The sequence below is a fragment of the Pteropus medius genome, unplaced genomic scaffold (genome assembly GCF_902729225.1).
Source record: "Pteropus medius unplaced genomic scaffold, Ma_sr-lr_union100, whole genome shotgun sequence".
NCBI classification, from domain to species: Eukaryota; Metazoa; Chordata; class Mammalia; order Chiroptera; family Pteropodidae; genus Pteropus; species Pteropus medius.
The window spans coordinates 84,567-110,692 of NW_024347793.1; the positions used below are offsets into that span (position 1 = coordinate 84,567).

The 26,126-nt window shown below is 60.9% G+C and overlaps 2 protein-coding genes across 3 annotated transcripts; both read right to left on the bottom strand.

The window, feature by feature from the left end:
* Nucleotides 1–58: 58 nt before the first annotated feature.
* Nucleotides 59–8,266, bottom strand: TBXA2R (thromboxane A2 receptor). Of its 2 annotated transcripts, none has more exons than XM_039878335.1 (3): nt 7,301–8,214; nt 2,419–3,289; nt 59–1,258 (listed from the first exon to the last, which is right to left on the bottom strand). In XM_039878335.1, the coding sequence occupies exons 2-3, from the start codon at nt 3,202–3,204 to the stop codon at nt 1,013–1,015; spliced, it is 1,032 nt and encodes a 343-aa protein (XP_039734269.1). In that variant the 5' UTR covers nt 3,205–3,289; nt 7,301–8,214; the 3' UTR covers nt 59–1,012. The 2 variants fall into 2 exon arrangements, with proteins under 2 accessions (XP_039734269.1, XP_039734270.1); XM_039878336.1 differs by lacking the exon at nt 59–1,258 and adding an exon at nt 2,016–2,362 and having other exon boundaries at nt 2,410–3,289; nt 7,301–8,266.
* A 3,023-nt stretch (nt 8,267–11,289) lies between these two features.
* CACTIN (cactin, spliceosome C complex subunit) lies at nt 11,290–25,018 on the bottom strand. The gene is made up of 10 exons (XM_039878337.1): nt 24,795–25,018; nt 22,202–22,679; nt 19,553–19,648; nt 18,951–19,096; nt 18,091–18,253; nt 17,890–18,004; nt 14,695–14,887; nt 13,814–13,936; nt 13,419–13,708; nt 11,290–12,809 (listed from the first exon to the last, which is right to left on the bottom strand). The coding sequence occupies exons 1-10, from the start codon at nt 24,965–24,967 to the stop codon at nt 12,319–12,321; spliced, it is 2,268 nt and encodes a 755-aa protein (XP_039734271.1). The 5' UTR covers nt 24,968–25,018; the 3' UTR covers nt 11,290–12,318.
* Nucleotides 25,019–26,126: the final 1,108 nt, after the last annotated feature.

The window sequence follows — 26,126 nt, forward strand, 5'->3', positions numbered from 1 at the left end:
GCGTGCTTGGGTGTGCATGCCCGGACTCGGCGACCCTCAAAGGCTCAGTCGTCGTTCATTCATTTAATTAATCTTTATTGAGCACCTACTACGGGCCAGATGTTGTTTGTTCAAGGCACTGGGAGTCTGGGTGCTGAGCGGAGGAACAGCTGAACGTAAAGCTTATGAGGGCGTGACTCCGTCTGGAGTGGAGGAGGCAGGTGTCAGTCACTCCATGGTCTGCGTATGTCCCTCCCTCTCTTTGCCTCATCTGCAAAATGGATAGAATACCAGAACCCTCTCTAGGGGCTGTAGGGAGGATCCCAGAAGATCGCCCTGTAAAGTGCTTAGTAAGACTCAGTAACGGAGGTGGGGAGGGAAGCCAGAACCCACCTCTGCTTCTCTGCCCTTCCTCCATCACCCGCCCGTCTGCTCAGCTCTCCCCGCCCACAGGCCACGTGCTCACATAGCAACCTGATGCCCCCAAATGCCGCGATCGATCAAATGCCGCGATCGATCGAGGACTGCCTTCTTCTAGACCCAGAGGAAAACAGCCCGGCGGAGATATATTTTGGCAAGAGAGGGGGTGGCCTGCCCGTTCACATTCAATCTTTTATAGACAGAGCCTTCTCGGGTTGGGGTGTCAGAGGGATCAACGGTACTCCAGACAGCACGTCATATTCAGGGGTCACAATCCCCCTGGAGGACTTCTGGAAGGGGGCTTAGTAGTCTAATTGCCTCTAGAGACACTCCCTACCCCAGTCACCCTTCCTGGGGTTGAGAGGGGGCTGAGCGAGGAGACAGGCCTTGGAAAGGGGGATCAGGGAAGAGTTGGGGGGGACCCTGGGCTGATGGAAGACGCCTCACAATCCCACCACTCAAACTCTGTGTCCACTCTGCTCTCCTGGCTCCTGGACTTTCAGAACGGGCAGATGTGACTGTCGGGGAGGACTGAGGTTAAATAGGGGACACGCTGGCAGGGTGCTCTGTCCGGCTCTCGTTTCAGAGCCGCCACCGATGTCCACCCCTGGCCCTACGCCATGGTGGGCCTCCGGGTGAGCTGGGGCTGCAGGGAGAGCGACCTGGGCCTGGCACTGAGGCGAGGGTAGAGGCGCCGGATCACGGCCCGGCGGAACAAGATGTACACCCAGGGGTCCAGGATCTGGTTCCAGGTGGCTACGCGCAGGTAAATGAGCAGCTGTTTCTCCGTGGCTCGGGACAGCTGCCCAGTGGGGCTCATGGCGGGCGGGCTCCGCAGCACGGTCTGGGTGATGAAGACCTGCAGAGAGCCAGAGCAGTTAGCGGGGGGCAGGCTGCGGCAGCCCAGCCCCCTCCACCCGCACCTGCGGGCCCCCGAGACCCGGGCCAGTTCTGTCACTGCTTCGCTGACCTCGGGAGAACTGCCTGACCTCTCCGAGCTTCCGTCGGTGCGGCCGCAAAATAACTTACTCTTCCCGCTCCTCTCTTGGGCACGATTAAATATGGTGGCAAAGAAGACTCGCAGGTGCAAACGGTTGGAATTACTGTTATGGCCGGTGTTGCTATTCTATTAGACATTTTATATTTTATAATATACTACAAAACTATGGAAAATGGTATATGAAATAATTTAATTTTTCTATTATATTTTAAAGGGTTTATATTATAAATTTCTATAAAATTTTTATGACAATTTTGTTTAAAAATTTAGATTAAATTCTTAGATGAAATTTTATTAAATGTTGGGTTTTATATTTACTATTATGTAATATGTAATATAATATCAGTTATTAACAAATTACATATTATCTAAAAATTAAGGTATAATTTTTATACATAGTTCTATATTACATAGTATTTAACAGTTATATGTGTAATTATATAATATATAATTATAATTATGTAACTGTTATATAATACTAATAATTCGGAATTAATATATAGTTATATATTATATAGCATTTAACAATGATATATGTTATAATATAACATATATTATGTTATAATATAACATAAAAAAACATAACGTATAATATAAAAATTGATAGAAGTATTCCTTAAAATACAATATCATCACTAATTATGTGTAGTCTATTATAATTAAAGTTTATATTATGTTAACTTATGTTAATTCACATTGTAGTAAATGTATTGTATGAAAACTCTATTGTGTTAAAATAAATTATTCCCTTGAAACGCTATGGAAACGGTTTTCTGAGCACTCCCGTGTGCTGGGGCCGCTGCAGAGGAGGACGGACGGGTCCTGTCCTCGGTTTGGGGATTTTCTGTGTCTTGCGCATAAGCTCCTCCAGGGAGGCCGCTTGAACGCTGGGGTGTGTGCGACCCCGAGGACCTAAGTCCCTTGTGGATGGGGCGCGGCCGGGTCCCGGTCCCCGGTCCCCGATCCCCGGTCCCCGAGCGGGGAGGGCGCCTCGGGCGCGCTCTGCACCCGCCACTCACCAGCAGCGGCGCCCAGCAGACGCTGGCCACGACCATGATGCCCGTGAGCTGGGCCATCATCTCGACCTCGCAGTCCCGCGGGCGCTGCTGGGCGGCCTCGCGGCCGTGGTAGACGCGGCACAGCGTGGCCACGCTGATGGTGTTGAGCACGAAGGACAGCGCCACCGAGAGGCCGCCGAGGAGCGCGAAGAGCAGGCCGAAGGCCACGTCTCCGAGCCCGGGGCCCAGCGTGAGGAAGCACCAGGAGCCCGGGTACTGCACGGTGTAGCGGCCGACGCCCAGCAGGGGCAGCAGGCCGAGCGCCAGCGCCGCGGCCCACACCAGCGCCACGGTGGCCCAGGCGCGGCGCTGCGAGGCGGCCGCGGGCCGCGAGAAGGGCCGCGTGATGCCCAGGTAGCGCTCCGAGGCCATGGCGGCCCCCAGCAGCAGCGGGCTCAGGCCGAAGAAGACCATGATGACGCCGAAGAAGCGGCAGAGGCGGCAGCGCGGGTCCACGGCGCGCCAGTCGAAGAGGGCGGCGTGCTGCGCCACCACCACGGCGCCGGTGCTCAGCAGCCCCATGAAGTCGGTGAGGACCAGGCCGCAGAGGAAGGTGAGGAAGGACGAGCGAGCCTGCGAGCTGCCCTGCCGCGCGCCCGCCAGCACGCGCAGCGCCAGCAGGTTGGAGGCCAGGCCCACCAGGCAGAAGGAGGCGGCGAACCAGGGAGACGCGATGAGCCGCCGCTCCTCCAACGTGATGTTCGTCGGCCGGAAACAGGACCCTGGGGCGCTGCCATTGGGCCACATGGCACCGGAGCGGAGCGGGGAGCGTCAGCAGCCCATCGGGCTGAGGCTGCAGGGGGGGCGGCGGCGGGCACGGGCGCAGGGACACCTGCGGGGGGGCCGGAGAGAAGGCGCGCCGGTTACTGACGCCACGTTTTTATCTGAACGGCCTTGGCGGACCTTCGAGGCCCCAACGCAAACACCACCTTCTTCAGGAAGGCTTTGCGGATTCACCTCCCTTCCCGCTCATCAGCCTTCCCGTCAGTGCTGCCCCAGAGTCAGGGACGCTCAAGGCCAGGTCTAAGTGCCATCTCCTCCCGGACTCTACCCACGAAGGACCCGTGAGTTTCTGCCGGGTCACAGAGAAGGGCTTGAACTCCAGCCCCGGGCGTCCACTGTGTCACCCTGGGCCAGGGTTTCTTCCCTCTGAGCTTCCGTTTCCTTGCTGGTCTCCTATCGACGCCCTGGGCGGGCTGCGGCCCCCAGGACAGACCTCAGCCGCAGTGAGACGAGATGCATCCAGCCTGGCTTTTGCACGGGCCCCGAGGTCGGCCTCATAGGTCACAATTTCTCGTGAATGCACGAGGGCGAGGCCCCGCCCGTGGGTGTTTTGGGACGATTCTGCCTCACACATGCTGAAATCATGCAGATTCCTTCCGCCCCGTTTTCATAGCATCTCTTTTGTCATGAGACCTCAATCCAGACACTCAGCTTCATTCCGGGAACAAAAATTCCCCAGCTCATTTGGAGAGACAGGTTCCCTAGGGACAGGCTATAAACGGCAGCAGGAGAGACCTGTTACCCCACCAGGGGCTGTGGGAGAAAACTGGACACATCTGGGCCTGGCTGACGCAAGTGTGATCAAAAAGGCCAGATGTGAGGATGTCCAGTAGTGATAAGATGAGACTATTCAACAAACAGCTCCCAGATCTGCCAAGGGACACTGCCAAGGGAGGACATAAGGCCACCCAGGGAGCCGGGGCTAGCACCCGGGGCCCCAGCCTTCCGCACTGGGCACACACCGCAGGTCGTTCTTGCGTCGGCAGGACCCTGGGTGAGGGTGCACCCGGTGGAGCGATCAGGGTGGTTTGGAGGTGGGGAGGTGGGACCATGCGAGGGATGCAGGAGCCGGGAAGTCAAAGCTCACAAAGGCCCTATGATGATCTGCCTTGTGCAGAAGGGGCGGACCAAAGCACAGAGAGGTTACCCAGCTCGTCCAAGGTCACACAGCCTGGCTGGAACAGATCTGAGATTTAAACTCTGGCCTCATTACATACATACAGAGATGTGTAGGTGATTCAAAAGCCTGCCCATCAAGCGGAGGCTGGGCCAGGTGGGGGTAGGGCTTCGCGATCACTGCTATGTTCTCTAAGTGGGTACAGAATTTTCTAAAACGTTGGTCAGTCCAGATTCGCATCCTGGCGTTGCCACCTACCCTCTCGATGACCTTGGGCTCCTCACATCCCCACTCTGAGTCTTCTGTTTCCCTTCCTGTAAAATGGGGCTCATGGTGGGAATGAGTTCACCCCGGTACAGGGCGTAGCACGTTGTAGGCGCCCGATTCATGCACAAGCGCCCACTGGGTAGCTGCCGGCCCTCACTCCCCACCTCAGTACTTGGTGTCCTGGCCTGGCCCTGGGCTCCATGACTCCTTATTGAGACTCATAAATTATCCAGCTCCCGACAGCTGCCCTGAGCTTCCCTCCCAGGCTGAGTGCCAAGGCCACCACCACTTCCGTGGGGGTGGGGCCTCGAGTGGGGAAACTGAGGCCTGGGGAAGTGGGGCGGGCAGACGGGTGTTTTCCATGGTGACCAGCGACCTTGCCCCTGCTCCGGGCCAGGGGTGTGCTCTCTGCCATCTCGGATTTGTCCCACACTTGACTTCCTCCTGTGACAATGCGCTCCCTCCCTTGAGAGCTGGTATGCGCCAGCTTCAGGACATTCCTGGGGACTTGAGCTGTGCCTACAGCCACAGCCCAGGCGCTGCCTGGAGTGACCGCCAGCTCCTCTTGGGTCTTGTGGTCCCCTTGTCCCTACTCTACTGTGGGAGCTGCTGCACCACTCACTCACCTGGTGACACCCCCCCACCCCCACCCCTGAGGCTACTGTACGCCTCCGATGTCTGGGAGCAAACCTGTGTCCCAGAGCCGTGGCCTGGGGGAGGCTGGAAACTGGAGCGACTCCCTCTGGCCGCGGCTTTTGGTTTCCAGTCCCCTGCCCTCCCCCGGGGTTCAGCTGATAGTGGCCATCTTAAGTTCTCCAGGCAAGCGGGCCAGTAGGGTCCCCTGGCCTCCCTTCTTCTCTCGCATTGGCTGGGAGGGCTGGCCGGGCCCCTCCCCTGCAGGGGGCCACATAGGCAGGGCTGTGTGGCCCCTGGGGACTCCATCTCTCTCTCTGTGCCTCATGGGAGGCACGGACTCCAGCGTCTCTCCCCGCCCCCCGCCCCCAGATCTGCTGGACAAGCCCAAGATTCCATGGCCCTAGAGCAGAGAGGCGTGGACTCGGAGTGTCCGGGGTTCTAGAATTCGAACGAGTTCCCAGTCTGGAACCTGGAAGGCCTCCAGAGTCGGGAATTTCAAGGGGCCGTGTGTGGTTCCAGAATTCTGGCAGGAGTTTGGCTGGGTCCTGGCTTCCAGAAATCTGTCTCAGAAACTGTCTCCTTCACCAGAGGCTGGACAGTCGATTTTCTTTCAGCTCACCTCAGTGAGGCTGGGCGGGGGGCCCATCCGCCTGTCCCAGGGGCCTGGGCGCTGGCAGCGGCAGGGCCCTCCCCATGCCCAGCCTGGTGGAATGTGACACGTTGGCTCCCAAGCACCAGGCCCCTCCTCTGACTGCTCATCCATCACTGCCCGTCTCATTCCCTTGCTCCTCCTTTTAGTGAGACATCCATCTCTCAACGACTTCATCCCTGGCCTGCCCAGCCTGCCTGTCTCCATGCCCTGGGCCCACCCAGCCTCCCCCAGGGGAGGATGCTGACCTCAGACGGGCTCGGACTGAAGTCCCTGATGTGCCACTGTCAAGCCGGGGAACAGCCCTGCCGAGCCTCAGTTTACCCCTCCACGAAATGGGGATGACGAGGACTCCGGCTCGCCTGCCAGAGCTCCGGCCGGTCCTCCCGGGCCTGACATGCTCCAGCCCCCTGTGTCGGGACCTTTGCCTCAGCCGTGCCCCTTACACGGGGCGCCCTTCCTGCTCCTGGCCATGCTCACGGGGCATCTGCGGGAAGGAGCCCATGCGTGACCTGCCCGGCTCGGCCCTGCCCCTGGCCCGTTTCCCACATTTCCTGTCCCCTAACTACAGGACAGTCCAAGAGACCGCGGCCGCCTTTTATCATGAAGGTGCAGGGGCCAGGCCAGTCCTTGCCTCGGTCAGTCTCAGCCCAAGCCTGGGGCCTCCCACAGCCCACAGCTCCCATGCCCTGTGGGCACAGACACATGGACACGCGCATACACGCAGAGCCACCCTCGTTCCTCAGGCCCGACCCCGCCTCCCCTCACTACAGGCTCGGTTTCCGGGAACTTTTCCTGTTTATGACACGGACCAGGCCCCCACCCCGGAAGGAGCAGAGCGGGGGCTCTTCCTGGAGCCTGGCTAGCATGAGGCTGAGCCTGCACCCCGGCTCACGTAGTCCCTCGGAGCCTCTGATGGGCGTCTTCGCAGTGCTCCCCACTCGGGGCTGCTGGGGGGGGCACCTGAGAGTGTAGGTGTGAGCTGAGGGGAGAGGACCCCGGCCACCTGGCCAGTGGCTCGTGATGGACAGGAGAGTTACCGTGATTATACAGCCCGTTGCAGGTACACGTGCGCACACACACTCACTCCCAGCCACAGCCGGGCCTTGGCACCCTCCCTGTGGCACCACAGGGCCCTGAGTGGCCCGCAAAGACCCGGGGGAACCCACACGCAAGCACATTCTCAGTGCGCTGGGACACAGCCACACATGGTCGTACATGGCCCAGGACAGGCAGCGGAAGCTCTGCGTCTCATCGACACTCCAGGACACCGCCCAGCACCTGGCTGCTGTTGCTGGCCAGGGCGACACACCCACAGCAGGGCCTGGAAACACCCCAACAACAACGGCTCACTCAGGCCCCGCCCCTAATCTGGCCAGTAGCGTCCTCACCTGGCGATGCTGACTGGCGGCGCTGGTGTCACTCCGCTGTCCAGAAGAGGAAGCCCGCGCAGACGTGCGGGTGCTGGTCCCGGCCAGGGAGCGGGCGGAGCAGACTGGCCCGCCCTCCTGGGGCTTCTGGGGAAACCAAGTCACGGAGAGGGTGGGCCCACAGGGGACCCTGGGGCTGCCACTTCTCCGGTGGCACAGGACGCCCTAGTGCCCGGGGTCCTGGCGGCAGGAAGGGCGAGGTCCCCTCTGGGCCTGGAGAGGGGTCCGCGGGGGCTAAAAATAGCCGGGACCGGGGGCTGCGCTTCGCAGCCGGCGCCCTCTGGGTCTCTAACCGCGTCTTTCGAGGTCTCTGTCTTTCAGTCGGTCCGTCTCTCATCAGCCCCGCCCCCCTGCGCTGGCCACGCCCCTAAGGCCCCGGCGGGGCTGATAGGGGTCAGCGGGAGACCCCCAGCCGGCGGGGGAGACCGCGTGGACTTCTAGGGGAGGGGCGCCCGAGGGACCCCAGACCGCAGGAGCAGGGGTGCGGTGGCCCGGCTGGCAGGCGCCCTTTGAGAGCACCCCCCCAGCCGCCCCGGCCGGGGCCCCTCCAGGCACTCCTGCCGCATTATTCACCGTCTGCACAGCACCCGAGGCCGGCAGGGGCGGGGCAGGGGCCGGGCAAGGCTGGGTCAGTCAGCTCCCGAGGGTGCCCAGACCCTCGCCCAGGGTCTTGCTGCTGCCAGGTGGTGAGCCCGGTAGGGTTTGGTCTGGCACGCAGTAGGTGCCTAATCACTGTAAGGTCGATTTGAGTGCCCTGCCAGGGCTGGGCAGTGGGGGCGCAGGGTGTTTGGGGGGAGGGGCGACCAGACTCCCCAGCCAGAAGCTCGGTTGGCAGCCGGCTGAGCCGCCTTCCTGCAGCAGGTGAGCCGGGAGGGCTGTGGTCATTTGAGGGCGCTCCTGGGGAGAGCACAATGAGACAAAGGTTGGGAGATGGCACTGGGGCCAGCGATGGTGGGAAAGCCCCTGGCGGAGCCAGCTGCCGTTGGGATGGGGAGCTCCATCCCCGCCACCCGCCTCCGACCTCCGGTGCAGTGTGGGTAAGTAAGGAGGCTTGGCGTCTGTCAGTGCAGAAATGATTCAGAGGATGAGGCCAGGCTGCAGGAACGGGGCCCTGAAATGGGCTCCCTAGGCAGGGGATGGCTTCCTTGAAAGCCCTCAGACATTCTCAGGGATCTGGGCCAGGGTCTCTTCGGCCCAAAGCCGTGCCGGCGAGGGCGAGCAGGCTGGGCGCCACCAGGACAAAGGCCGGGAGGCTGTGCTGTGCTGAGGGAAAGCGAGAAATTGCTGGAAGGCCCTTCCCGCCCGCAGCCCAGAGGCCTCAGCTGCGCGAAGGGGTCCACAGGCCTGCGCAGGGAGGGGTGACTTTGGGCCTTTTTGGCCCACGGTTGGGGCTCAGAGTGGGCCAGGATTAGCTGGCTTGGCCTTGACCCCACCCACTCAGTCTTTGGGGCCTGGAGGGGCACAGGAGTGCAGGCTCTGAGCGAAGTTAGACTCCAGCCCTGGACTCCCTTAGGCTGTGTCTGGAAGCCCCTTCTCTGGCTTCCTCGCCCACCATCCTTTGCTCACAGCCCCCACCCCTCCAGATGGCCCCTCCCCTGTTCCATCCCATTGCCTGAGTCCCTGAGCCATTTAACCCTAACTTCTCTTCCTTGGCAAGGAGTCTCGCCAACTCCTATGCATCTGGCAGAGCCCTGGCTCCCAGGGTCCCCGCTTGGTAAAGCCTTGATCGCTCAGGCAGGCTTGTCCTCTCACCTCTCATCAAGGGCACCTCTGGGTCTGGCCTATGTGCTGGGTCAGTTCTGAGCCCAGGTAGGACTAGATAGATACCAGACTTGCATTCAAGGACCCCCCAGGAGGGAGAAAGACAGCTGTTCACAGACAGTCCCAGCCCCCTGCAGTCAGGCTGGGCCAGAGGAAGTGGTGGGGCATAGCGGAGCCCAGAGGCACCGTGGGGGCAGAGGGCATAAGACTGGGCCTTTGTGGGATGAGTAGGGGTTCCCCAGGTCCAAGCAACATGGCAGAAATCACAGGTGGAAAACTGTGGAGGCGAGAGAAAGCATGAGGCTTTGGGGACCGCAGGGAGGGAAGATGTGGTGGGAGGGTAGGGGGGCTGGGGCTCCAGATGTGGCAGGCTGGCAGTGGGGGGGAAGGTGGGGGAAGATGGAGGGAGACATTCTAGTCCCACTTCCTCTGCCGGGAGATAAGGAGGACAGAGCTCTTTCGGGGGAACAGCCAGGGCGGGGATCAGAGAAGCGCACTTGACCCAAATGTATTCTTGGGTCCCACCAGTTCTTCAAGGCCGGGGTTAAAGATACTCATTTGACAGATGGGGAAACTGACACCTTGTGGAGGAAATGACACAGCCAAGGCCACAGGTAGGAGGGATGTGAACTTGAGCTCTGGGCTTCTTCCAGCCCAGGGCTGATGTCTGAAAGTCTGCTGGCGTCTGTCCACCCCTGCTCAGCTCGATGGGCATATGAAAGGCTTGGGAGACTTTGAGGTGGCCTGGGGGGCCAGATGGTGGGAACAAAGGCTAGGCTAAGGATGTGCCTCCTGTGGCTGTGGTTTCCGGTGGGAGCCAGGCAGAGAGCGTCTATTTTTAGCTTTGGACAAAGCTAAGGGCAGGAAGAGCCTGGGGTGGGGGCTGGGGGCAGCCTAAGGGACACCAGTGGACCTCGAGCCAGGGTGGGGACAGTGGGGCAGCTGGATGAGTGTGGTGCCTCCAGTCTGCCTCAGGGGTCTCCCTGACATTGCGCTTGTGGCCCTGCCCAGCTCACTCACCAAGTATGACTCCCCAGTGCACTGGGCCGAGTCTGGCTCCCGGGCTGGCACTCAGCCCTGCCGTGTCCCCTGCACCTGCTGCCTCCTCCCCTGACCAGCAGTGCTCCTCCACGGAGCCTTCAGTGCTCCTTCTGGGGTCCTCCAGACCCAGTGCTTTGCCTCTAGCCCCAGTCTGGCTCCTTGGGCTGCTGGTGTCTGAGCCCAGCTCCCGTCCTTCCAGACCAGGAGATCCTGGCTAAACCCACCCAGCAAGTTGTGGCGAGGGCACGACCACTGTGTGCCCCTGCTCGGTACAGCTGCCTCCCTTGGGGTTGGCATACTGCCCAGACTGCAGGGGGTACTTGAGGAGAAATTGGGATGCTGAGGCTGGGAGGACTCCACTGGGGACAGGTGAGGAAACAGGGTGGGACATGGGTGGTAACCTGGAGGGGGTGGGGCTCTCCAAGTTGGAGAAACCCAGGTTTGAGCCCTGCCACTTACTGGGCTTGAAAACGCGGGCCCCTGGGAGCCTGTTTCCTCAAGCGGGTGGAAACCCTGTCTTGTAGGATGGTGAGGTCTAGACTGGGCTGCGACAGCTACACACAGCCCATGCTGTGAGAACAGCGTAGGGCCTCACCCATCTCCCAGCCCAGCCCTCGAGGGCCTGTCCTGCACCATGCACAGCAAGCAGGCCACGGATTAACTGGAAGTGGCTGCTGGCTGCCTGGAGGATGTGCAAAGAATTCCAACTGCTCTGGCAACCAGCGACTGATTAGTGATGTCTGCCAAGGGCCCGGCAGGGACAGCAATGGCCCTGTGCTGCCGGTGGGTATGCTCCAGGCTGGTGGGCCCGGCAAGGTCCACAACAGAGAGGGTGCCCTTGACCAGATGCACTTCCGCGAGCCCCTGGCCTAGGCGAGCAGCTACTACACTCGAGCAGCCGTGGTCCAGGTGAGCGTGCACGAGGGCCCCCTCCTCACGGGAGGCAGATGGAGGACACTTGCGTCGAGAAGCTGCCTAAGGAACCACTGTCGACTGCTTTTAGGTGCTGTGATTGTTTTAAAAGGTCTTCTTGGTTGGGTTTTCGTGCCTTAGTTTTGACAAATGTGTCACGGTTACATGAGACACTTACAACGGGGATGGCTGGGTGTGGTAACTCTGGGCTATCCAGCATTCCCGAAAATCTAAAATTATTCTAAAATAAAGTGTTTATTAAAAAACCATGCACTCTCCTGAGTTGACAATTTAAATGAAAATAAACAAGATTTCCCCCCACATGCCTAAAAAAGTCTTTTTAGGAAACAACCTAAAATATTTCCAGATTAAACTGGGTGTTGGGTGAGGCTGTCCCAGGGGCCAGGAGGTGGCACTTCAGGGTCTGGGTCTGGGGCAGGGTCCTCCCACTGTAGGCTGGAAGAATCTGTAATAAATTGTTAAAAATATTCCTGGGGTTGGCCTGCCTGGGGAACTGCTGACAATCTGGCTGTGGGGGAGTGGCTGTCCCTGTCAGACATGGGGCAAGGCAGGCAGCTCCGTGGTGGAACACAGCTGTCCTGAAGGGAGGGGACACCCAGCGGGATGGGGGTACCACGGAGGCTGGGCTCCTGGGGGCTGATTCGCTCAGCAGCCGAGCAAGGATGTTCCCCATGGCCCTTGGTTCCTGGATCTGATGGTGGACAATGTGTCCTTCACGCCCGCTTGGGGGGGTGAATGACCCCAAAGCCAGCACCAGGGGTGACGTGGGGGGACCGCAAGACTTGGAAATCCCTCCGACGTTCTCTGGAAAGTGCATGGCAAGGCTCCGGCCTCTGCTGCTGTGGGCTCCATGGGAGCCCAGCTGACAGAGCGGGAGCGTGGGTCCTGCGGCCACTGGCCGAGCGCCAGGCCAGTCAACGCTGGCTCTGGTTTCCTGCGCCCCGTGTCCAGGCCCCATACCGCAGGGCAGAGTGGGGCTTGGGCCGAGTCTGCCCACGTGGACAGCGAGTTTGGTCGGCACCTGCTGGGTCCCCGGGGCTCCGAGAACCCCCAGCGGCAGCTCCTGCCTGTTGGAACCCTGGCCCAGCCTGTCCTGGTCATCCCCCCTGCTCGCCAAGGCGGTTCCATTGTGACCTGCGTCCATACCGAGAAAGTGAGGCCAGGGAGGGGCAGGCCCAGCCCGAGGGGAGCTGTGAACGGGCCGGGGGAAGCTGCCGGCCCCGCCGCCGCCAGCAGGTGGGCCATCACCGCCGGTAGCGGTAGCGCTTGAAGTGGAACCAGAGCTGGAAGATGCCGTTGGCGAACTGGCAGCGGAAGCCGTGGCGGTGCGAGTACTCCCACTCGCGGTTGACGATCTTGAAGGCGATGTCCTCGTAGGGCGGCCCCGCGTGGAAGCGCAGGGTGGCGAAGTCCTTGTTGTCGGGGCAGGCCTCCAGGAAGTACTCGGGTGTGGAGCGCTTGTCGATGAGGTCGGGGTAGAAGATGTTGAACTTGTAGCCCTGCACGATCTTGGGCGGTGGGTTGTCGAAGTCATAGTGCGTCTGGTTGTACTTGTTCCACTCGAAGCCCGTGTGCACGCGGTTGAAGAAGCGCGGCTTGCGCGGCCGGTACTTGTCGGCCCACAGGTAGGCCTTGCCCGTCAGTGGCATCTCCACGCTGAACTGGGCCTCGTCCTGGCCCATGCCCTCCTTGGCCCGCCGGAAGAAGATGTCCTCCGCGCTCTCGCTCGCGTCGCCTGCGGACAGGGCGGGTGTCACAGGGACGGAGGCTCCGCTGAGCCTCAGTCTCCCGGCCTGTCCCACCCACCAGGCCGCTCACAGAAGACCTGGGGCTTGGGGGCAAGGCACCGGGAGGGGGAGGCCCCAGCTCTCCACGTGCCACTTGCCCTGGCCATCTATGCTCATTGTGCTCCTTGGGCACCCGACACCATGTATCCCCTGCTGAGTGGCCAGGCAGCCGGGGGATGAGAGAGCCGCAGGGGGACCCCAGGCAGGGGCCTTTCTGAGGCCACTTCTGCAGACCCAGGATGATGGGCCCAAGGAGGCCGAGGTACCCGTTGGTGAGCAGCAGAATGAGCTCACAGCAGGGCTGGACACAGGAAGTAAAACCACCACCTTGTCCTTCAGGCCAGCAGATCGCTGTCCCCAAATGAACGAATAGTTAAGAGTCCACCATCAACATCCCCTGCCCCACTGCCCCAGCAACTCTCTTGCCCCTCACCACCTTCACACCCCTAGCCCTTTGCCCCGCCCCCCCCCCCTCACTACATGCACACTCCCCCCCATTGGTTTGCCCACAGGCTGCTGGCCCCACCCTCCCCAGCCGTGCCCTCGGCTGTACACACCGGTGACCTGAAGCTGCTGCCTGGACAGCTGCAGGCGCTGCAGATCCTCGTCAGGTTCCAGCACGTGCGCGTCCAGCGGCAGCTCATGGGCGGAGAGCAGCCGGGGGCTGTACTTGCCGGCGTCGTAGTCGTCCAGGCTCTGCTGGATCAGGTCCTCCTCCATGAGCACCGCTTCCCCCTCGGCCTCCGCCTCCCCTTCTGCAGGTGCAGCCCCGTCTGCCTCAGGCTCGGGGGAGCCACCCTCGGAGGACGGCCCGGGAGGGGTTGGAGCCGGGTCCTCGGGCTCCAGGCTGCAGGAGAGAAGGCTGGGCTGGGTGGGTGGCGTGTGGCTGCCCCAGCCCTCCAGAGGTGGGTGGGCCCCCCAGTGGGGAAGGGGACGTCCAGGCTGGGCCCACCTGTGGCCAGGAGACGGGGGCTCTTGCTTGAGGATGGGGAACAGCGGCTCGCTCTCCACACCCTGCTCCTGCTTCAGCTTGTAGAGCTTCTGCCGCAGGACGTCCTGGTGCCGCTCGCGGAGCCTGGAACGTGGGCCTGGTGGTCACCCCAACTGGGGGAGGGCCCTGCTCCCCCCCAGGTTTTCTCATGACCCCACCCCCCACTTCGCTGCAAGAACACAGAGGTTTAGAGAGCGCTAAGTAGGTACACACAGGTTGAGACCTCAGCCCAGTGTATGACAGTCCAGATTAAAGGCTTTAGCCATGAGGAAAAAGGGGGACTCGGGGTCACAGACCCTGGACAATTGTTCCCTTGCCGGGTGGGCTTGGTCCGTGTACCAGGGCATTCACATGCGGCGTGACCTAATGGCCAGACTGGGCGGAACTGGCCGTGGAGCAAGCGGGGGGAGAGTCAGGGGCGAGGACACAGCCAGCGCAGACAGGCGCTGTGTTTACACGGCAGTGCCAAGCACGCCGAGAATCCGTACACAGGCTGTGGGGCTGGCGGAAGGCAGGGACAGGCGGCCTGAGGGCTTCCTGTGATGCCTGCTGACCCCACGGGAAACAAAGGCCAAATACTCAGTACAGGTCAAAGAGCAGGAAGGCCACTGCGGGAGGCCCTGCCTGACTCCCAGGGCCCCTAACCCCAGATGGGGGGATGGGAGCATAGCAGGGGCCTTCTGGCTGGGGCCTGGGCCTGTGGCCCCCAATGTTATTTGTAGCCAGTCCCGCCCACTGGGCCCAGTGGAGATGGCTCCCATCCCCTGGGCAAGATCCTGAGAGGAATGAGGTGCACACAGGACAGCGCCCGGTTGAGGTGACGAAGGCGCGCGCCCGCTCACCTGGCACGCGCCATGTGGGCACGCAGCTGCTGCAGCAGGCTCTCCCAGTAGCCCATGTCCAAGTTGGGGCCCCCAGCCCGAATCTTGCCCTCGATGCCCTGGAAGATGACCTGCAGCTGGCTGTACGTCTTCCCCTTGAAGACCGACTGCACGTCGGAGCTGACTGAGGCGTTGACGCCCTCTCGCCGCTCGCCTGCGGTGGGGAAGGTGTGTGTGCGCATGGCCTGGGGCTGGCGCCATCTACCCTGCCCCAGATCCCGTGGAGGAGCCAGGAGGGTTCACCTGGCAGCCAGACTGCTGGAATTGAGATGCTGCTCTGCTAGTCCCAGCTGTGTGACCTTGGGCAACTGGCTTGCCCTCTCTGGGCCTCAACACAGCGGGAGGGCTGCTGGTTTCCCAAGTGCCACGTGAAGTCCTGACCCCGCGCTGAGACAAACACGCCCCTCCGTCCTGCAGGGGAGTCTGTCCCAGCACCCAACGCAGGTTGGGGGCCCAGGTACGTGTCCCTTTCCTCTAGACCGAGAAGCCACCGAGGACGGGCCAACGCTGCCCTACACTATGTGCTTGAGCACAGGAGCCTCGCTCGCGCTCCTCACGATGCCCTGCCCTGCCCCAGAGCCTTGGCACGTGTGCTGCTCACCAGCAGCAGCTCCCATGCTCAGTGCTCAGCGAGAACGTCCCTTCTCCTGTTCCCAGCCTCCCTGACGCCCAGGTTGCTTGCCTGGCTGCCCGCCTGTGCGGCCCTCTCTAGGGCAGGCCCTCCCCGGGCTTCTGGCCGCTGTACCCCCAGCACGGGGCTGGGCCTGGGTGGAGACCACGCACAGCTGCCGGGTGGATGACGGGTGGGCGACCAGCTTGCGCTCCCTGCTAGAGAGCGGGTTTCAAAGACCCCTGCCACCACACACACGGTCACAGCTGATCAGAGAGGGTCGAGAGGGGCCCGAGTCCCTGCAGCCAACCAACCTGAGACCTTGGCATCTAGAGCCTCAGGCCCTTCACTGGGCACCGGAGTGGCCCTAGGCAGCACTGGACTCAGTGGCCAACCCACAGGCCAGCAGCCTAGACCCAATCTGTGACAGGTGCAGAAACAGTGCAGGACCAAAACCAAATTCTGCGACAACTCACACCCCAGGCCAAGCAGGACCACGTCATGCGCTCGCTTACAGATGGAGCCACTGGTGAAAGCACACAACCCAGCTGCTCACTGGCGCCTCCCCCAGACACTGGCGCTGCCAGGGCACGTTTAAAGGGAGCCGGGTCCCAGGCATGGACGCCGCCCGAACGGCCTCTGACAGGGCCTGCTAGACTGTGCGAGGGACAGAGACTGTCCGTCAAACTGAGCAGAGCACTCTAGGGCAGCAGGCAGCGCCGTGGAAAGAGGGGCCACTGGGGAGGGCGCAGGGGCGTCTGGGGACCCGCTTCCTCCTGCACGTGCTGTGTTCAGTCAGAACTTCCCAGGGGAAGGGAAGGAGGGAGCGGGGTGGGAAGGAGCCCAGCGGAATGAAGATGACAGCGCCCGGCAGGTCTCCAGGAACGGTGCGGTCAAGGGCTCTCCACTCCCTTCTCTTAGAGATGTTGCAGAAATAACGCTCAGCTCCAAGGACACCTGGAGCCACTCAGGACCCCTGCTGTAGCACGTGAGGGGGTACAGCAGACAGAGAAGGGGTAGGAAGTACCAGAAAAGGGACCGCTAGAGAAGACTGTGAACTTGGCACTCAGGGGCTTTGGAGGCTGGCAGGGATGTCCCCTCAGCCAGTGGGGCCGGGGTCTTCTGCCTCTGAAGGACATACCCAGCCTCGCTGCCACCAGCCAGAGGGAAAGCAGCATTTCCCAGCAGGCAGGACGTTAAAGAACTGCTCGCCTTTCTTCAGGATGCGCCCCACTGAGACAAGGGCACAAATCAAAAAAAAAGGAGACGTGGGGTCCTAGAAAGAGGCACTCCCTCACTGGAAAGAGTAAAGGGAGCCCCTGGAGGTGGCAGACAAAGGGCCTGGGGACAAGGGAAAGGAAGCCTGATGGCTTCCTGATGTGTCTGAGCACCTCCAAGTCTCGGCTGAAGGCCGGGATTGGAGGTGGACCGTCACTGTCACGGGCACAGACGCTATTTCAAGTGTTTGACATGACACTATTTATCCATTTCTCTCCACCTAGACCTCCTGGCAGAATTTTATCATCCTCACGTGACAAAAGGGACAACTAGGCTCCCAGGAGGCAGCCGACCAGCTGAAGTCGCTGAACTGTTTGGCAGCCTGGATTTGCACCCAGAGCCAAGCTCACGAGGGTCACTCTTCACATCGGCCCCGCGGTGCCCTTCTAAGCAGTTCTATACCCAGCCCCATGGCTACCAAAGAGACTTCGGGACACACATTTCCGATGACAGAGTTTCCCTTCCTGTCTCCGGAAGCGACAGTGGGACGCGCCTTGTTAAGGAGAAAGCAGCAAAACTCCATTTACAGAAGTAAAGGATGTTCGTCCTTTTTCTAAGAGGAAGGAAACCGTTCTGACCCACATCTGGGCAGCAAACGTCACACGGGCCAGGGAGAGAGAAGGCACGTGTCCTTGGCCTCCAGAAGTGGGCGATGAAGGAAGGAGCTTAGCGTCAGGGACACGACACACCACAGGTGGGCCTGCTGCAGCTGGTCATGAGCTTTCCAAGCAGGGCTTCTCAACTAGGACGACTCTGCCCCCGAGGGCGCGTGGCCCCATCTGGGGATAGCTGCCTGTTACACTGGGGTGCTCCCAGCATCGAGTGGGTGGGGGCAGGGACACTGCTCAGCAGTGCAGAACTCAGGACGGCCCCACAAGCGTGACCTGGCCCAGGGCCCAAGGAGCCGAGCACAAGAACTCTGGCTCTGGAGCGCATCTCCTGAGCAATTCTCCCCCACACAGAGCCTCGGGAGGAAACGTGAAGCCCGAACAAAACAGCCCTGCAGCGCCCTGAGCTTCTAGTCCCCACGTACAGGGAGCCCCGCCCCCTGCGGAGAGCCCCAGGCCCAGGACCTGCTGCCCGGCGCTGCCCCCTGGTGGCTCTCGGCGGCCTCCAGAGAGCTGTGGGGTGCCCAGGGGGGGAAACTGAGGCCTGCAGAGCTGCCGAGGCTTCCCGTGGAACCACTGGCCCTTGGCGGCTCCCACCAACCCAAACACGCATCCTTGTGTCTTTCTGGTCACCGGCCTGGGGTTGGAGCCCGCCGTTACCTGGCCCCTTGCCCGAGGCCTCCAGCTTGCGGAGCTTGGCGATCTCGTCCTCCGTGATGATGGTCATGTCGCGCCAGAAGTCCACGTTCTTGCCCTGCTCGAGTTCCATGTACACCTGGGGGCCGGGGTGCAGAGGAGAGGGGTGACGGGACATCCAGGGGACGTCCTGGTACGGCTGGCGGGGCAATGGCAGGGCAGTACCTGGATATCCTCCAGCAGGTCCTCCATGTCGGCCACCGTGAGGCCATTGAGGAAGGTGTAAGGCTCGTGCATCTCCACAGCCAGGTCGTCGTCCTCGGCGCTGATGTACTTGGCCAACAGGTCAATGGGCTTGGCCCGCCCATCCCGGATGCGGATCTTGGAGCTGCAGGGGGAGGGCGGTGGTGTCAGAGCCGAGGGTGTGCCCGCCCTCCTGACCCTGCCCACAGGGGATACTAGTGTGGGAGCCGGGGGAGGAGCCGGCCTGAAGGGGAGCTGGTGAGGGAGCCTTTCGGGAAGAGGCGTCAGGTTGGGGCAGGCCGGGTGAGCCGGATGCGGAGGCCCCGGAAAGGGCAGGAACAAGAGCGAGTGTGGGCTCTGAAATGCAGTGAGAGCAGAGCCCGAGGGTGGGGACTGAGGGAGGACCACCTCCTGTTAGGGGGTGGGCGGCCCAGGCTGGAAGGTGCAGAGCCTCAGTGCTGTGCCCTCGGGGACACGTGACAGAGGCCGACCCTAGTCTGACCCGAGGGAGCCTCCAGACTAGGCAGGTCTGAGCCCTGGGCCAGGACAGGTGCGGCCGGTGGGCAGGAGACAGGCTGTGCACCAGCGACAGCTCTGCGCACAAAGTGGGGGCTGGTGCCAGAGAGGGGACTGAGGAGAGTCCTCCCGAAGAGGCGGCAGGCAGAGATCCAAAGGGCAAAGGGCAGCAGCCAGGGCAGTGGGTTCCAGGGAGTGTGAACAGCAAGTGCAAAGGCCCTGCGGCAGACCCGGGTTTCATGGGTTTGGGTCCAGAAGCAGGCTGGAAGCGGAGGGAGGAAGCACGTGGTGTGGGCGGGCCCTGTGCCCCCTACTCGCCCGCGCACCGCAGCTTGGCCTGCTGGAGGTGGAAGTTGTCCTCCTGCTCCTCCCAGGTCTTGAAGTGCTCGGCCTCCTTCTCCCGCTGCAGCATCTCCAGCTCCTGCTCACGCATGGCCTTCTCGCGCTCCCGCTCCAGCCGCAGCTGCTTCACCTGGGGGCGCAGGGGGAGGATGAAGGCGGGACAGCTGGACGATGAGGGTCCCCTGGAGTTGGGGGTGGGATTATAACCCAGGCCTGGCCACGGCCCACCAGCCCTGGACACAGGATTGGTCCAGGGCTGCCTGAGGTTTTGGACGGACCACGGGCAGGAGGGACCCCCTTTCTACTGGAGACCCAGCAGCCTGGAGTTGGAGGGACTATTTCCGCTACCCTGAGAGGGACATCTGGGAGTGAAGCCTAGAGGCCAGCAGAGCCGAAGTGGAGAGAAACAGCTCGCTGCAGACACTGCCTGAGTCCCTGGATCCAGCCGTGCCTGAAGTCAGGCTCCCTGGAACTTTCTCCCTAAGCCAATCAGGGCCTGTTTGGTTCAAGCCGGGGTGAACCAGCCCTGGGGCCCTGGCGAGGGAAGGCCTCCTGACCCCGTGAGGGCGGGCCCAGGGCGCCCTACCTTCTGCAGCTCCAGCCGATTGTCCTCCTGGATCCTCTTGTTCCGCTCCTTCAGCTCCTTCTCCTCCAGGTGGCTGATCCCCTTCTTCTCCAGGGCCTACAGGTCAACCACACGCCTGCTGAAGCTGCCTCCCCACGCTGCCCACCCCGGCGACACCCAGCAGGGAGCTTCGGCACACTGGCTGTGGGGATGACCAGGCCGCGGCATCTGCTTTGCTGAGAGGCCCGGCCACACCTTACCGCCTCCCACTAGAAGACGTGGCCCCCCCATGCCTACAGAACTGACTCGATATACTCCCAGCTTATGGAGCCCCCTCTACCACGAGCAAGACGCGTGCTGAGACAGAGGCCACGGCCAGCTCCGCGGGGCTCACAGGAGCCTCACTTGGGACCCAGTGGCTCTCCTCACGCAGAAGCCTGGCCGCACCGGCTGCGTGGTGTCCTCGCCCTCAGCAGCTGAGAGCCCGGCTGCCTGGGGGCGGGCACGGGGCGGACAGGAACGGCGACTGAACGAGAGGGAGACTCTGCTGGCACGCTTGCCCGGGGTCACCACCGTGGCAATGATGGTCCTGAGCTCATAGATCCTCGCGGAGCCATTAGCTCAGTGAGAGGCTCCTCCCTGTGTCCTCACCTGCGCTTGGGACCCCTCAGACCTTCTGACATCACCGCACACTTGTGGCCTGAGCTGGGCACCAAGCCCCCGATGTCCTGGCTGTCACCTACCCTGGGGTCCGAGGCGTGTTCAAGGACCCCCTCTACCTGGAAGAATGCGCCTCCTGGCGTGGGGCCACTGCTTGACACTCGTGCTACTCCTTGGCCTCCCCAACCCTGGCCAGGGTCACGGCCACACAATTATGGGCGACTGCATTTCCCACTCTAGGGCAGCCCAGAACAACAGCTGGCACAGGTGGGAACCTGCTTCAAACCCCAGCCATGCCATTCACAAGGAGGGTGACCTTGGGCAGCAGCTCAGTGGCCCGACATTGACGAGGCTGCAGCGAGCGCCTGCCAGCGTTCAACACGACTGCCCACCCTACCAGCCCAGCTGCCCCGAGGACGGGGACAAGATGCGCGATGCCAGCCAAACTGCTGGCCCATCTAGTGCCCTCCCTGGACTAGAGAGGCCTCAGAGGCCGACCTTGGGTCCGCCCCCAACCAGTGTATCACAGTGGGGGGGCCGATGAAAACTTCTGGTGGGGTGACTCCCTGAGGCTGGGCAGGGCACTGCGAAGGGCTGGTCAGGGACACGTCTGAACACGCGTGTGCCCACACCACAAACTACGGAAGCTCGTTCACGCGCATTCCCTGAGCGCCCGCCGTGCGTCAGGCTCCGGAATCGGCTTGCCTGTGGGGCTCACAGTCTGGCAGGACCGACACGGCGTGAGTCGAGTGGGCGTTCAGTCGCCCCTTTGCGAGGAGACCATTCGGGCCTGCTCACTGCACTACAACTGCTCGCTGAACGACAACCGCTCACTGAACTACAACCGCTGCCGCGACCCGACAGCGAGCGCCTTCGTCCTCGCCGCCTCGGACTTCGCTAACACGTTTACGGTCCGTGTGCCCCTTGAGACTGCTGGCCCTCACGGCAGGGGTCTGTCTGTCTGGCTCGTGGGCCCACACACGATACGCGTTAGCAAAGTTCTGGGAAGGGAGAGGCGGGCCCGTATGGACCAAGGGGGCAGGAGTGCCTGTCAGAAGGGGGAAGACGTCAGCTGAGATCTGAACGAGAAAGAGCCAGCCACGGGGGGCGGGGCCCTGAGGTGAGTGGGCCAGGTGTGTTCGAGACAAAGGCAAAAAAGCGAGCCTGGAGTGTGTGACGAGCAGGAGACGCCCCGGCCTCCGCCTGCCCGCTTGCCCTCAGCCTCCCCCACAGCCGACAGACGCCGTGTCGGGTGGCACTGTCCCCCAAAAGTTATGTCCACGTAACAACACCCAAATCTCGTGGATGGAAATAGGGTCTCTGCAGATGGCGTTGACTAAGATGAGGTCACACGAGATTAGGCCTGATCCTAATCCAATGACGGTGACCTTACAGGGAGGACATTTGGACACAGAGAGAGAAGACGGCCGTGTGCCAACAGAGGCAAAAGACTGGAGCAACGCAGCCCCAAGTCCAGGTTGTTGGCACCACCAGAAGCTGGAGAGGCAGGAAGGACCCTCCCCCGGGGCCCCCGGAAGAAGCGCGGCCCTCCCGACACCCCGGTTTCAGACTTCCAGCCTCCAGAACTGCAAGAGAAATTCTGCTGTCTTCACCCGCGTGCCCGAGGCCATGGCTGCACGCAAGTGATCGATGTGTGATTTTCATCTCAAGGAAGATGACAGTCTGAGCTGACGGAGCATCTCTAACTGTGGGACCCCACCTTGGGTGTGTGCCGCTAAGAACCTGTTCTCCAGCCACGCTGACGTTAGGCTGGTCTGGAGGCAAAGCGTGCCTGAAGTGGTGTGTGTGTGTGTGCACATGCATGTAAGATAAACTCTTCGTGGCAAAGTGCAGTCTGGAAACGTGTGCCCTGAGTGCTGAATAGCGTCTCTTGAAACAAAAATTATAGAAAGCATATAAAACAGAAACGAAGAGAAAGGCAGGAAGGATCTGCAAAGGACACAAACGCAGAACCAAGCGGCAGGTGCCGCGCGGCTGAGACGGGCTCACCTTGTTCCAGATGAAGGTGCCCAGGAGGTTGTTGTCGCCGAAGGGGTTGTCCGTGTTGGTGTAGCCCATGTACTCCTCGCCCCAGCCCATCTTCTCCCGCTTCTTCCGCTCCTTGGCCTCCTTCTTCGCCAGCCGCCGCGCCCGCTTCTCCTCGGGCGTCTCGAAGGCCTTCATCAGCTCCTCCTGCTGCTTCCGCTCCTCACGCAGCCGCAGCCGCTCCTGCAAGCTCTGCTGGCTCAGGGCCTCGGCCACCTCTCGCGAGTTCTGGGAGGGGTCTGCTGACGCCGAGCTGGACGTGGAGGAGCCCGGGGACCAGGAGCGCGTCCACCGCCGGCGGGCTCGATGGGCCCAGTGGCCCCGCTGCTGCTCGTTGCCCGAGTCTGACTGAGAGGAACGGTCCCGGGAGCGCCATCGGGGTGGTCGGGGGCTCCGGCTCTGCCGCCTCTGCCGCTGCCACTGGCCCTCCTCCGAATCGGACCTGAGGTCGGAATCACAAAGAACTGCTTGCTGCCGGCTGGTTGGTCAGACGCTTAGTGAGCGTCTGCTTTTGTTCTGGGGGTATAGCAGTGACCAAAACAGTGATAGTCCCTGCCTTCACGGGGCTCGCATCAACGAGTAAACACAGTGTGGTACTGGATAGTGCTTTGAGCCGCAAAGAATAATGACATAGCATTAGGGGAGAGAGAGAGTCAGAGAGAGTCTCCCCAAGGCAGTAACCCTGGAGGAAGTGGAGAAGGGAGCTATGGGGAGATCTAGAGGGAGGGTGATCCAGGCAGAGGGCATAGCGAGAGCAAATGCCCTGGGGCAGGAATTTTCTTGGCATGTTCGAAGAACAGTGAGGAGTCCTGTGTGGCTGGAACAGAGACAGCAAGGGGGAAGGGGGCGGCTGAGGGCAGGGAGGTGTGCTGGGGCAGGCTGGTGCAGGAACTATACGTGTGTGAACCAGAGAAGCCGATCTGTCCGAGGCGTCAAACGAGGGCTTACAAGGGAAGGTGGTGTTTCAACTGGTCCTACAGCATGGGCAGGAGTGAACGAGAGTAAAACCCACAGTGATAAAGACCCAGGGAAGGGCACTGGGAGCAAAGAAGGGAATGAGCGAGCTCCTGGGGATGGATTCTTCGGGGTCTGGAGGCCAAACATGGAGAGGACCAACCAAATCTGTCTGTAGTTTGTTAAATGTTCCACCTATTAGGCTCAAGTCAAAAAATCTAAACTATGAAAATTAATTATTTTGGATCTCGTGAACATGGACTACAAAATTTATCAAATTTTCATAAACATTAATTACACATTGAGTGGCTGATCCCTGTGAATAATTCAAATGCTAGGAAACGGTAAATGAAAAAATACAAAGATCACGATATTGCTATACGCGAGCCAAAGCTAAAATATCAACACTGGGGCCTTAATCCTGGGTCAGCAAACTTTTCCTGTGAAAAAACAGCTCTGCCACTACAGTGCAAAAGCAGCATGGACCAGCGGTATGTAAACAAATGGGCGTGGCTGTGTTCAAATACAATTTTATTTCTGGACACCAAAATTTGAAGTTTATATGATTTCTACATGTCATAAAATATTCTTTTGGTTATTTTTTTCTTTTCATTTCAAAATGTAAAAACTATTCCTGGTCGCAGGCTGCAGTTGGCCAAGCCCTAGTTTAAACCACCTCTTCATTATTTCTGTTCTGCTACTTCGTATCTTCCTGAAATTCCTGGATGGCAACAATCTTACCAGACTCAAAAGGAAAAGCCACCTTCTCAGCCTCCAGGGCGAGCAGCTGTGTCTGACTGCAGTCGCTCTGGCCATGGTGTGAACAGGCTGGAGGGATGGGAGACAATGCACGTCTGGAGAGGCCCGATGAAATCTCGAGGACACAGATGAGCCAACTTGGGCCACAGTGGCATAGAGACTGGCTTGAGCATCACAGCCTGTTAGGGGCTGAGCCAGCACTGGGACCCAGGTCTGAGAATCAGTCCCCGTCACTGTGCTGGTTCCTTTGAGCTGGCCAGGTGCACCCTCTCCATAAGAAAAGGACTGTGGCCATGGGGAAGCTGAGACCCAGGTCCTAAGAGTCAACTGAGTCCTGCCGCCTGTACTCAATAGTTCTTCCCTCTTACACGCACCTCCAATAGCAAGTGTTGTCACCTCTACTTCCTGAAATCTCACTCGAATCGACCCACTCTCCCACTGTGCCTCCCCCACAGCCACCCTGTCGTGGAGGCCACCGCCGTCTGTTGCCTTGGACAACTGCAACATCCTTCTCCTCCCTGGTGTCACTTCTGCCCACCCCGTTAGTCAGTCCCTTTTCCACGCGAAAGCCAGAGGAAGTTCTGCAACGTCAGTCATCCCACGTCCCTCCGAATAATGGCCGAACCCTTCGCCGCGGTACAGAACACTACACGACCTGGTCTGCCGCCTCCCCTCCCACCTCCTCTCCTACTCCCCTCCGCCCCGCTGTCCGTCCAACCACCCGGTGCCCCGCCTGGAGTGCTCCCGCTTTCCTTTCGCTGCCTGGCGTCTCCCTTTCCAGGAAGCCCTCCCTGACTAACTCGGGGGTCTCCCAGCTCCCCGAAGGCAGGAGTCGAGTCCGCACCTGCGCTCCCGGCTCCGCCGCCTTCGCCTGCGTCTCCCCTCGTCATCCCGGCGCCGGCGGCTTCGCCGACCGTGGCTCCCGCTCCGACTCCGACTCCGGCTCCGGCTCCGGCTCCGCTGTCTGCGGCCCCTGCGACCCGCCGACCGCGAGCGCGAGCGTGTGCCGCGACCCATCGGCTGGGACGGTGGCGGCGGCGCCGACACGAATATCCGGGGCCTGCGCCGGGGGCCTTCGTCGGCCGTGGCGCGCGCCGGCTTGTCCCGTCCGCGCCTGAGCCAGGAGCTAGGAACCCAGCCCGCGTCCCCACCCCGCGCGGGCTCGGGCGGCCCGTAACCTCCCGCGTCCTACAGACGTGGGCCGCATGGTGGACTCCAGCCTGACCGTGGCCCCCAGGGTCGGGGATCCCCCTTCAGGCAGTTCCAGGGGCAGCGCCATGTGGGTCCTCGTGCCTCAGGAGACCCGAGAGGCCGTGGGCGGAGCAAGGACGAACCAGGAACTGCGATTGGGGCGGGGCCTTGCGGAGGCGGGGCCAAGGAAGAGGCGGGGCATGGGGCCGGGGCGGGGCCGAGGGGAGCCCGGTCTGGGGAGCGAGGTACCGGGCCCATTGTGCGCCGGGAAGCCCCGAGGTCGTAGGTTCCAGCCTATGTATTTTAGGGGTTAAGCCTTTTTTTTTTCCTTTTAACTTGAATGACTCCCTGAGTTCCCCATCAACCCATTTTATAGATGGCGAAACTGAGGCTCAGAGAGGGAAAGTCATTTTAACACTCGCCTCCCCTGACCCCGAAGAGGCAGAGTGGAGCAGCGATCGAGCTTTGTTCCCGGAGTGCTGGATGCCAGCTTTATACGCTCTGCTTCGGCTTGGTGCCAAGGCGCGGGGTGGGGGTGGGGGGCAGAGGGAGTCTTTCAAAGAACACCATCTCCCCACACCCTGATGACAACCCTGCTTATCGTGGGACATGGGTTGTCCCAGGGATGGGATGGCCCTACACGTGAATCGGGCCTGGCCCAGGGATCTTCTAAATGGAGATGCCTTCGTGAACGTCTCTATTAATCTTTGTTCAAAGGAAGCACCGCCCAGACCATTATAAGTGAGCCCTGCCGTTCTGCATCTCCACTGATTTCAAACTGGGTTGCCAAGGGTCAAGATCTGACTTTCAGAAACACGGGGTTTCTAAACTTGGGAGTCTGGAGGAAATATTTTCCCCTTAAAAGGGGTCCGTGCATTACTCAATTTGAGCCACACTTGGCAGACGGAATACAAACTTTGGGGAGTGTTTGTCCCTTTGAGTTGGGCTGCACTGATGTCAGAAGCTTTTAAAAGCTTCTCATGCC

Coding starts and splice junctions, on each gene's coding strand:
- TBXA2R (XM_039878335.1), bottom strand. CDS start 3,204: ATGTGGCCCAATGGCAGCGCCCCAGGGTCCTGTTTCCGGCCGACGAAC. Junction 1,259..2,418: donor TCTGCTGGGCGCCGCTGCTG/GTGAGTGGCGGG, acceptor GGCTCTCTGCAG/GTCTTCATCACCCAGACCGT.
- CACTIN (XM_039878337.1), bottom strand. CDS start 24,967: ATGGGTCGCGGCACACGCTCGCGCTCGCGGTCGGCGGGTCGCAGGGGC. Junction 19,097..19,552: donor ATCGGCTGGAGCTGCAGAAG/GTAGGGCGCCCT, acceptor CTGCGCCCCCAG/GTGAAGCAGCTGCGGCTGGA. Junction 14,888..17,889: donor GGCCTCGGGCAAGGGGCCAG/GTAACGGCGGGC, acceptor TCCCCACCGCAG/GCGAGCGGCGAGAGGGCGTC.